This window comes from Larimichthys crocea, chromosome XXI (genome assembly GCF_000972845.2).
Source record: "Larimichthys crocea isolate SSNF chromosome XXI, L_crocea_2.0, whole genome shotgun sequence".
Taxonomy (NCBI): domain Eukaryota; kingdom Metazoa; phylum Chordata; class Actinopteri; family Sciaenidae; genus Larimichthys; species Larimichthys crocea.
The window spans coordinates 5,235,122-5,245,913 of NC_040031.1; the positions used below are offsets into that span (position 1 = coordinate 5,235,122).

Genomic DNA, 10,792 nt, shown 5'->3' on the forward strand with positions numbered 1-10,792 from the left:
ATTGATCATTGGGAGCTTTTTTTTTGTTTTTTATGAAAATGTTTTTATTATTATTATCATTATTATTATTTGTCATTATAACATTTCACACAGTACAACCAAAGTCGTGTTTATCTCCACCTGTTCACTAGCATTAAGACTGTGAGAGATTTACTTCAAATGTGAAAATCTACACAGAAGGTCAGATCTAAGCAGAGCTGTGCTACAACATATAACATGCTCTCACACACACTCGTGCTACAAGTCTTAAAGTGCTTTTGGATGCATTCAGTGTGCTTGAGTAGTCTAACGTGGGGATTTTGAGCCAACCTGTGTCATGACGATGAAACGGTTCGTTTGTTATTTCCACCAAAAGATAAAGGAAGTGGTCTCCCCATCACAAGATGACAACAGATGAGTGTAGTGTGCGTAGGTCTGCCTATACTGTAGAGAGTCACCTCAACAGCACTGTTGTCTTCTACAGTAGATGTCATATTGGTGTGAAAGTCAGTGCAGAGAGTTTCTTTATTGAAGTTCCTGAAATCATGTATGCAGCTGCAAGAAATGTGTATGGAGAGGTCGTGGTAGGCACCAGTCCCTCTTGTCCACTCACTTGTTCCCTGTGAAAGTGCTAACATACCTTATATGCCATGTTTTTTTTTTTCTACAAATAACAGACCAACTATTCTAACTACTCATTCCTCCATAGTGGATGTTTGCACAATGGGAGACAGGGCAGAGCTACTGAAAGAAATTTAGATCGTGTCCCGAGACAGCGGATGACAATCCACGTAATAAACCATCCAGTGAGGAACGATTCAACATCTATCACTTCACGTCACAGCACTCTGACAAGAAGCCAGCAGAACACAAAAGTCATATACTTTACTGGTGAGTCTAGCTCCATTCATCATATTGGAGCTGCTAATAATGTCTTCAAGGAGAAAACACCTACATCACTGCCTTTTTCTTTTTTTTCTTTACTAGATCTCACAGATATCACACAAATCTGAGCAATATCGTAGTCACACGTCACCTCGCAATGCCACGCTCTCACTGCATGTCTGTTCTTTTGCTGCTCCTTTATATGATATGCCAATTTGCCTATTATTAGTGACGTGCAAATATAGTCGAGTCAAGCTCTGATACACATTCCTAATCAATGGTGAAATATCAATGATAAAGCCATGAAAAGTGTGCTATATTTTAAACACCCCACAAACACTGAGTCATATACAGTGTCTAATACACCTATAGCATTTTGTGAAATATGATGCTGTAAGCGCATACATTATTGCCACAAATATATTGTGATCTTTTGCATATTAATTGTGCAGATCGCAACAACTGTATTGCGTGAGCTACGTTTCTACTTGGCTATTGGGATAAAGGGACTAAGCGTTATCATATGTGTTTAAAATACATTTTGTTTGAAGCCATAAAACAGTCCCCTTTTGCAGATATGCATCTCTAAGGTAGCTTTTTTTCCTTTTTTTTTTAGAAAGCTCACTCATTCCCACTCATATTTTCATGAGGCCTTTTTCAATATAGCTGTTTTATCCTGTACCGCAGCACCCTGTAGAATTATTATATCACTGCTGGTTTCATTGGAGGGTGTTTAGCTGTACACAGTCATCCTGAGACATGAATGGGACATCATTTCCTACAGTAATACTCTGGTCAACATTATCAAATACACAAGCTTTTGTCTGCTCTTCTCTGAATCACATTCCCATCTAATAGTCATTTGCTTTCTCATTGTCCAATTTCTGCCCAATCCAGCAATCACAGGAGTGGGTGAGTTAATTTCAAGAGTAGAGGTGACTGTTGATAGGAGGTGGTTGACATGGTGGCCATGTGTGCAGAGTGTAGTGTTAGGGGAAAGAAATCTTCAGTCAGCATTCCTCCTCTTCTTGTTCTTCAACATTCCCCAGCGGCGATGAGCTCCCCAGGTCTCTCTGCCAGTCTGTCTCTGCGATTTTCTTCGTCCTCTTCCTCCTCAAAGAGAGTGTGACGTATACTCAGGAGCTGGTGTGTAGGGGCCCTGGTCAGGGGTGGTGGTGGATGCTCAGGGTTTTCTGTCTGGGTGAGTGGCTCCGTCAGAGGTGGAGAGGACTTTGGGCTGAGGGCGTCCTCACTGGAGGGAGGGTTCGGGCTCACGCCATTGACGTAAGTAGTGGTGGGCAGGGTGACTGTAGAAAAGGCAGTGTTGGTAGATTCTGGAGAGCATACTTTAGTTTCTAAGGAGACAGGAAGGAAATACAACACAAGGTGGAGGAAGAGAGGAGAAAGTCAGTATAGGCAGTGTGTCTACTTCTAAAAAAAGGTCAGCAATAATTACACTGGGAGACTCTGAGAGTCATGGTGTAGCCTAACAAGCTGGAGCACGCATTCAGCTCTAACTGAGAGCTTATACTCTTTTTTTATTGTGTTTTATTGCCAAGACAGATCGTATTTGTTTCAGCTGGAATATTCTAAGACTGATTAGCCACTATGAAAGGTGGCATTAGCAATAAACAATACATATTAAACAAGTGGAATTTACCAGATAAAACAACAGACTGTAAATAATCATGCCCACGGTTTGGACCAGGTTGTGACTGTAGGTATATGCAAGCTACGGCTTGATGAGATGGGATGCTGCATTTGTCTCTTAGCTAATACTGGTAAATTCTTTATATGTGAATATGTGACATGAACAAGTAAGAGCAAGAGCAAAGGAGATACCAGGCTTACCTGTAATTGCGCCAGACACATGAACAATAGTGTGTGTGCCTTCAAGGTACACTGTATCCATGTTGTGCTCTGTGGGTAGAGGTTCTGTGGTTGTGGCCTCCACCTTGGGCTTTCGAATGGTCAACATGTATGGGTGGACATCCAGAGAGAAGTTGCGAGTGTGCTTTTTCTCCATCCCACTTAGATCTGCATTCAGAAAAGAAAAATCGGACTTAGTCATCTATCCAAAGAACCCGCCTGCACTGATTGTCTGACCTCTTGAAACAAGCCAACACAGCATTCGCACCATCACTGCAGAAAACTGACAGGGTGAGCATGTTCGCAATAAGCTTATTTACAAATTCAGCAGAGACACAGTAACGTTAGCAGTCATTTGAAGTCGTCTTTCTGCCTACCTAGCGAGTGTAAATCAAATAATCACTCTTGTTTTAGCTCTGTTTTTGTCTCCACCAACTCTTATGAAAAGTATCTTGCTCTTTAGCAGATACATGCTCTTTAGCTAGTTGCTTACTTTGCCTTTTCCCTAAAAAAAGCTGCTGGGGACAGTCTGGGAACTCAGTGTTGATGAAAGCTGTGAAATTGAACCAAGACAATTAGATGCTAAAAAGTTCCGTAAAGCTGAAGAAAACTGAAAAGTTAGGTTCTGTGGGTTTGTCACTAGATGGAAACCCTTTCACATATTGTCAATCGATACTGTCAATAGAATATTGATTAGCACATACTTACTGTTTATAGTACTCCATACCTTTTATTGCAGGATGTTGTGTGCTCTTGGTATCCAGAAGTGGTGCAATGAAGTTGTCTGCCACTGTCTTTCGTCTGACTGGTTTGGGTTTTTCAGGCTTGGTGTTATTTTCCAGACGTGTCATGGTAAGGGGCTCCTATACAAAAGCACAGAAAACACAAAAAGGTGCCGTTAAATCATGACTTAAACAACAGTTTAAAGACCAGTGTGTAGGTCAAACTACAGTGTGGTTGCACACAGTCCATGTTGATATGAACAGTTCTTGTAGTGTACTAATCTGTTTCTACTTCTTCTGTTATTGATGCTAAATGAATTTCATTTCAATTTTGATTTCAGCTGGAGATATTGAAATTGTTCCCAGGCAGCTGTCTTACCTTGAATGGCTGAGGAAGAGGATTTGAACTTGGGATCCATTTAATCTTCTTGCGGGGTCGTTTGATGACCAGCGGCTCCCCACCCATCTCTCCCACTCCAAGATCCATATTGGGATCAAGTGTTTGTATCCCAGAGTCCCTCACAGTGGGTGTAGCATCATGGTTGGACTGTGCAAGCGCAGCCAACAGCTGCCTGACCACATTGTCATACATTAGGTCACTCTCGTTGGTGATGAAGTCCAGCCGGTTGAGCGACTTGATGTGGTCCCTGTTCTCATTGCAGAACATGGCCAAGATGTTGATATCACAGAACTGAGACTTCTGCCAGCGTCGCCGTGTTTTGATACCAACTTTATGCAGTTTATCAAATACAAAGTTGGACTTGCGCACCACAAACAAGTGCAGTAAATTAAGCAGGATGATGAGGTTCATGGTGCAGAGCAGAGCAATATCTACCGCTGCCATGATGCGCTGCAACTGCACAGCAGGCAGCTTACAGTTGACCCTGAGCTTCAGCTCTGCATAGCTGCTAACATCTGGGGGCTCACCCAGTGCACAGGTGAACTCATTCTGCCTTTGGCGGGCATAGTAGGCGCTCAGGTAGGAAATGGGGATGGAACTGAGGCAGATTATAGCCAGGTGGCGTGCCAGGTAAAGCTTAGCCAGAAAGTTACTTTGGCCTCGTCTCTCCAAATATTTCTCAAACAAGTTCTGCTCTGGACTTTTCTCCTTCTCTGCATTCTCTATGATCTCCCTTCTCTCTCGCTCAGTTATGCCAGGTCCTTTGGACTGGATCTGCTTCTCAATCTTTGGGGCTCGGCCCTCAGCGGCTCGATGATAGCAGTTATCAATCTCTTGAAGCAGAAAATTGAGCTCTGAAGTGAGCCGAGTGGAGGCAAGGAACTCCCAGCCCAAAGCAGGAATGTACATGATTCCGGCAAAGGCTAGCAGGGCATAGGGCAGAAATTTGTGTTCAAATAGTGAAGGCCAAAGGTGAGACTCCACTCCAGGTACAGCATCCCGCAGCTCTGTCCAGCAGTAGCCTCTTGCATACAGTGCCTGGTCCCTGGTGAAGTTGTGTGGTGTGTAACAGTATATGGATTCCTCTGAAAGCAGAACAGATAGAAAGAATAAGCCCAAACATTACCTTAACAAGTTGGATGATTATATCTCATAATAAAATGCAAAAATACCTGAAATATCTGCTGTAATCATCCATTGTACTGTAAAACTATACACCGAGTAATGCTGAATATAATATGGCTAAACCAGAGCATATTTTGACTGCAGTGAATGCAACTTCAGGAGATATCTCACATCTATCTGACCTCTGTGTCATTTTTATTTATACTGTATCTCTGAGAAACGTTCAGAATCATTCATGTGTTTATCACACAGTGCTGTGTGTCTCTGATAATACTCTCACTGTTTTTTGAAATGAAAGAAGTGTCTCTGCGGGTTAGATAAAGGAAGTGCGAAAACTCCTCCCTGTCAAAGTAACTCTCGATGAGTTCAGTGTTGATTAAGTGCAACTGTAAGTGGTTCGGGGTTGCAGCAAGTCCACTTTTAATCTTTAGAACTGACATTTGATATCACAAACGTTTGCTATCTGAATACTTTTTTTATACATTCTGTATGTTTTTAGAGTCTTCATTTATTCTTTTATGTTATGTTACTCGCAATTAAGACAATATCTGCAATGGCATTTTTTTTGTTACAGTCACAGCGGGCAGGATGTGCTGAGTCATGTAAAATGTTTAGCAATGCCCTAAATATCATTATAAAACACCCCCAGTGAGGAAATACTGAAGAATTTGTCTAAACGCCCACATCTTTCTGCTGCTAAAGTTAAACGCTTAGTCCCAGATGGTTAATGCTGCTATGCAGAGAGTCTGACTCAGCAATGAACTAACAACTCTCCCATCCATCGGCTTCCACACTTTCCTTCTAACCAAACACCTTCCTCTCCACCCTCGCTGTAATCCATCCTTGTGTGTCTCCAAAGTCTCTCTAGCCTCTCTAGCTCTCGCTGTGTCCTCCGCTGCACTTGTCAATGTTTCTTTTTCTGTCTTGCCTAATCTCACAGACGACAAAAAGCACTGCATGGCTAACTCAAAATATACCGGGTCAAGCTCATTTGAATGAACTCCCTTAGCTTTTATCACATTCCTGTGGTGAAACTGGGTGACTTTTTTTGTTACTTTATCAGAACAAAGTGTACTTTCTACAGACCTGAGCCAGATTCTGTCACAAACTGAACCTGGTCAAAAGTGATATGAGGAGTAACATGTGCTTATGTAACTCACAGTTTAACAGTTCACCCCCTCTAGTGGCAAAAAGTCTCACCTGCAAAGTTCCTTGTGAAGACAAGGGTGACCAAAAGGATGGGGATGATGACCGTCCCTATAGTAACAACACGATCAAAGGGCAGCTCCAGTTTGAGCTGCACCATGAGGCTGGCCAGTGCCCCACCCTTCTCATCCTGAGAGGAGCCAGGCAGGATTAGCTCCTTCAGCTTCTCACCGGCGAGTAGAGCTGTGGCCATGTCTAAGTTTTGATCGAGGATGTTCTGCATCCGGAACACAAGTCCGCACACACTACAACCTCTCTCTGGGCTGGAAAGGAAACCAGACACTCCCTGCTGTACTTAAATACTCCTCAACACAGTGTGATACACTGGCACATACACACACGAATGTGTGCCCCTTCAGCCCCTGTCACCATGTGTGGGAAAGAAGCAGGTCATACTGTGTGGCCTGTGTTCTTAAGAGGTCTGAGTTTTCTACAGTTTCCCACAGCTCCTCACTTTTAAAAGTACAGACATAATGTTCAGAAGGACACCACTCGCTCGCTCTCTTCTGCGTGCATCCCTGAGTTTTGTCCCATCTCAACAGTGTCTGGCCTCAGTCCTCGCACACAGTGTGGCAGGTTGAGGAATGAGCTGAGTTTAGGAGGCGTCCTTGCAATCCCCAGGGAGAGTGGCTGCTGGCTGAAGAGTTGTTCTGTGAGCTCCAGTCAGGAGCAGCTCTGACCAATCCTTTCCTGAAAGACAGATGACCAAATTAGGGTGGTACAGTGTGTACATTTTATAAAACTAAGAACAGTACAATGAATTAGTGCAACCATCTTTCAAACAAGCCGTAGTGTGAATTTGCATTGTCTCACACCGTCTTCAAGAAAGCTCTCTGTTCCCATCTATCATCCTCTATAATGCAGTCATGTGGCTGAGGACGACTAATCCCCAATCTGTAACCAGTGGAGCGTGTGAATGTGTTTACCTTTGAGGGGTACATTTGCCTCTGGTTGAACAAGGACGCTAAAGGACATTTATTCTCTGAGGAGCTAAACTGAAATTGATTAAAAGCAGAATATACGAAGCAATTCTGACAAATGTTCAATTTGTCTTGAGAAATGAACAACCTTATCTCCATGAACACTGACTCTGCTCCCCTCTTCTGGTGGTCATTATCTCTGTGGAACAGCGTTTCCACTCTGGGGTGTCAGGTGAACCCAGACACTTGTCAGTGGGATGTCTTGTCATGTGTGTCTGAGTGTTTCAGTGACTATGCGTGTACAGTAATCGTGCAGGGTTGAGTTGGTGCCTGCTGCATGCTCATTTCACTTGAAGGTTATGTGAACGTCCTTCGAGAGGAATGTGAATACATCACCCCTTTCCATCAACAATCCTCCTGCTCTACCTCTTCTTTTCCACTTTTTCTTTCTCTCTCTCTGTTACTCCCTCTGCCCTCCTCTCACTTTCCCGTCATTATGCAAACACACAGCTCATTTATGAAATCCTTAAAAGCCAAGTCCTCCAGTCCAGGGCCGGAAAGTATACTTAATATCTCGGGAACTGTAAGCTTGAGACTGCAGCGTCATGAGTATAAGGGGCAATTTAACGTACTCTGGTCAGCTCTTATCCACATGATGAGAAAGATTATAAGGAGGGGAAATATTATCAGAGAACATTATTCAAGGCTACATATCGTAACTGTACAAGAAGCGGATGTCCCAACATAACATACAGTACAGATTTTACACTGCCTGGTGACAATCAGGGCAACTTTATCTTTATCCTCAAACACTGTCTCAAGTAAGAAGGCAAATAAACTTTGCATAATTTAAATTTAAAGAGGCAGCAACACATTTTCCGGTGCTCACTGAGAGGCTGCACTGCTGTCTGTGATCCACTGGCACTGCTCCAGTCCAACAGATAATGCCCTTCAGTTGGGCAATGCTACCAGTGTTTAGAGAGGGAAATCCCACATTCTTTGGCTACTACAGCATCCCGCTTTGGCTGTGACCAGTACAGCCGGCTACAAAGAGACAGAGCTAAGCGCCAGGATGTGAAGGAGAGGAGTGCCATTCATTCATTCATTGTGAATTAGATGATGGTTGAAGAGGGAAGAACTTTCAGTGATCTGACACTTGTTTTCAGACATTCAGAAAAACACAGCAGACCAGATAACTAACGCAGACAAAGAAATAGAATTTTATAGTAACAGTGACATAGAAAGTACTGTTTCCTCACTTTTGACTCATCACTAAGTCCCCATGGGAACACCGCAGGAACATTTCATCAGGGTGAGGAGATCATTATGTCCTAGTTAGCTCATGTTGAGCTAGGATGCCTCTCACTGCTGTCTCCTGTTGGAGTCCGGGACACTGGGAGAATAGCAACCCGGGGAAAAAGCACACTTCCATCAGAGACATTGCATTGCAGTGAGCCGCAGCTGCATGCAGATGCCGAGCCGTTTCAGCACCTGAGTAGCGGATAGCTCCCCGAATATTCAGCCAGAGAAGACGAGCTACAAAACACCAACTGTGGCGATGAGAGTGTGTGTGAGAGTGTGTGTGCTGCTCTGTTTCTGTGTGTGTTTGAGGAGAGTCTCAATACCTGCATCAGCTGTCTACCTGTCCACTGAGAAAGACTAGCACCGGAAAAGCCACACGGCTGAGCCATGTGCATGCACTGAAGGAGGAGGGGGGGTACCAAAATAACAACAACAAAAACAAACAAAAAATCCACTCACCATGTCTCGCTGCATCTCCCGGCACGGTAAGAGTTAATCTGCAGTGCGGGCGAGCAGCTACAGCATGTATCCGAGCACACCGGTTTGTTCCGCCTTTTCCCCCCCAGCTCCCCTCCCGTCCAACCCCTCTCCTCTCCTCTCCTCTCCTCTCTCCCCCTCCCCTGGCCTGCCTCTCCCTCAGAAACAAGGGACGATGAGATAACGCATTAAAGATTCTCTAGTTCATCACATCACCTCACGTTCATCCGCGCAGTGCGCGCAGAATGAGCGCCTCCGTGGTTCACAAGGACAGGTGTTGTGTAAGCAGAGATGCTGAAATTATGCTGCAGGAATCAATATGTGGAGGTTTAACATTCGAATATAACAGATGTAGATTAATATATAAATGTTACAGTGGTGTTCAAATACCATAAATATTCTTGGGATGTAAAAAGTCACGTTTGAGACCAGTCATTTAGGTAAGATTTGGCTAAATAAGTCCAATTGGATGACTACACACCGGCTACCAGTCAGTCTACAACCTAACTACAAGGCACTGTCAGGCTTTTACTTTCCTATTGATAGGTTTATTCAGGCTGCCCATCATCTGTTATTGTGGGATTGGCCACAGACACGTGCAAGCAACAAATGGGGAAACATGTCTGTCATTCAAATTCACTGGGTGTGGCGAGCATCCTCTTCTACATCCAGCATCATCCACATTAGGGGATCATACAGTGGAGGGAAACTACTCAAAGTTTGAAATCAAGTAGAGCTTTTTGCAACTGCATATTTGCATGTGAAGATCTAAAGAGATCTTATAGGGAAGCATAAAACATGAAGAGACGTTATCTTTTAATTTCCGCACCACATGGTTAAGTTTGTTTGAAGCCTCCAGCAGTCTCTGCTCCTCTGTGGGGATTCGTGTGGTGGTGTGAGCTTGCGCGCTCCCGATGTTCGTCAGCCGGTCGAGCCACAAGTCAGTGTTCTTCAAGCCGGTTTCCACCGGTTAGGGAAGCCGCACCTCACTACGTCTGCTACCAAATATAGTCTCTCTCTCTCTCTCTCTCTCTCTCTCTCTCTCTCTCGCTCTCTCTCTCAGCATCGTTGCAGAGATCTTGGTGATGTTCATGTCTCAGATGTGATGCAGCTTCCTCTCAAGGTGGTGCAAAGAATGCAAAATAATGCATCCCCCTAAATAAAAAACAACAACATATCCTTCCCTTACTGTCCCAATGTGTTTAGAGATACACTCATCTGTACAATCTTGCACTGAAATGTATAATATTTAGTTTTTGCAGACATTGTCAGAAAGGTGTATGTTTATTATTGAGGTCATAGCTGGACTGCACTATATTGAAGGTTAACTTTTTGTCCTCTGCACCTCTGCAGTTCAGTACACTAAAATTAACCATGACCTCAATGCTAAAACACACAGTAGTTGAATTAACTCTACGACATGCAGGTATCACAACAATAGACTTTATAGCACAACAGCTGTATATTTGGCATTAGAGTGTACAGATGTAGTAAACAGTTAACAGGCATTACAGTCTTGCACTATGTTATGTGTGTGTCATCACTGAGGTTTAATCTTTAATGTAAGGGAGGGAAATGACTCTTTGTAAATAGGAATATATCATGTGCAGTGTCTAACACAGACGGAGGGTTGGGAGTAAATTAAAGGAGTAAGGAAATTAAGTCAATAAGCAAAGTATCAATGCATTAGAGTGCACAAGTAATGAGAACACCATCCTCATTTACAAACAATAAAGCAGGGGTTGCATTTTCTTTTTCCTGTAAACACATATACAAATATAAATCGTCCATAGTCTATACATCATGGCCTGACATGGTAAAAATAGCTTCATAACTGAACAATATTGCCTGGAAAGTTATTTTTGGATGCAGGTTTAGTGTCAAAATAGGCATAAAACTTATACACA

At 43.4% G+C, this 10,792-nt stretch overlaps 1 protein-coding gene and 1 long non-coding RNA gene across 3 annotated transcripts; one reads left to right on the forward strand and one right to left on the reverse strand.

Annotated features, from left to right (window-relative positions):
• The first annotated feature begins 72 nt into the window (after window positions 1-72).
• On the forward strand, window positions 73-3,908 carry LOC113744198 (uncharacterized). 2 transcript variants are annotated; one of them, XR_003461354.1, is made up of 4 exons: window positions 73-870; window positions 2,900-3,024; window positions 3,473-3,585; window positions 3,797-3,908. It is a non-coding gene; the product is annotated as an uncharacterized LOC113744198 (long non-coding RNA). The 2 variants fall into 2 exon arrangements; XR_003461355.1 differs by lacking the exon at window positions 2,900-3,024 and having other exon boundaries at window positions 74-870.
• Window positions 877-8,997, reverse strand: panx2 (pannexin 2). The gene is made up of 6 exons (XM_010736898.3): window positions 8,868-8,997; window positions 6,181-6,876; window positions 3,835-4,940; window positions 3,461-3,596; window positions 2,716-2,901; window positions 877-2,219 (listed from the first exon to the last, which is right to left on the reverse strand). Exons 2-6 carry the CDS (start codon window positions 6,407-6,409, stop codon window positions 1,900-1,902), a joined length of 1,977 nt encoding a protein of 658 aa, XP_010735200.2. The 5' UTR covers window positions 6,410-6,876; window positions 8,868-8,997; the 3' UTR covers window positions 877-1,899.
• Window positions 8,998-10,792: the final 1,795 nt, after the last annotated feature.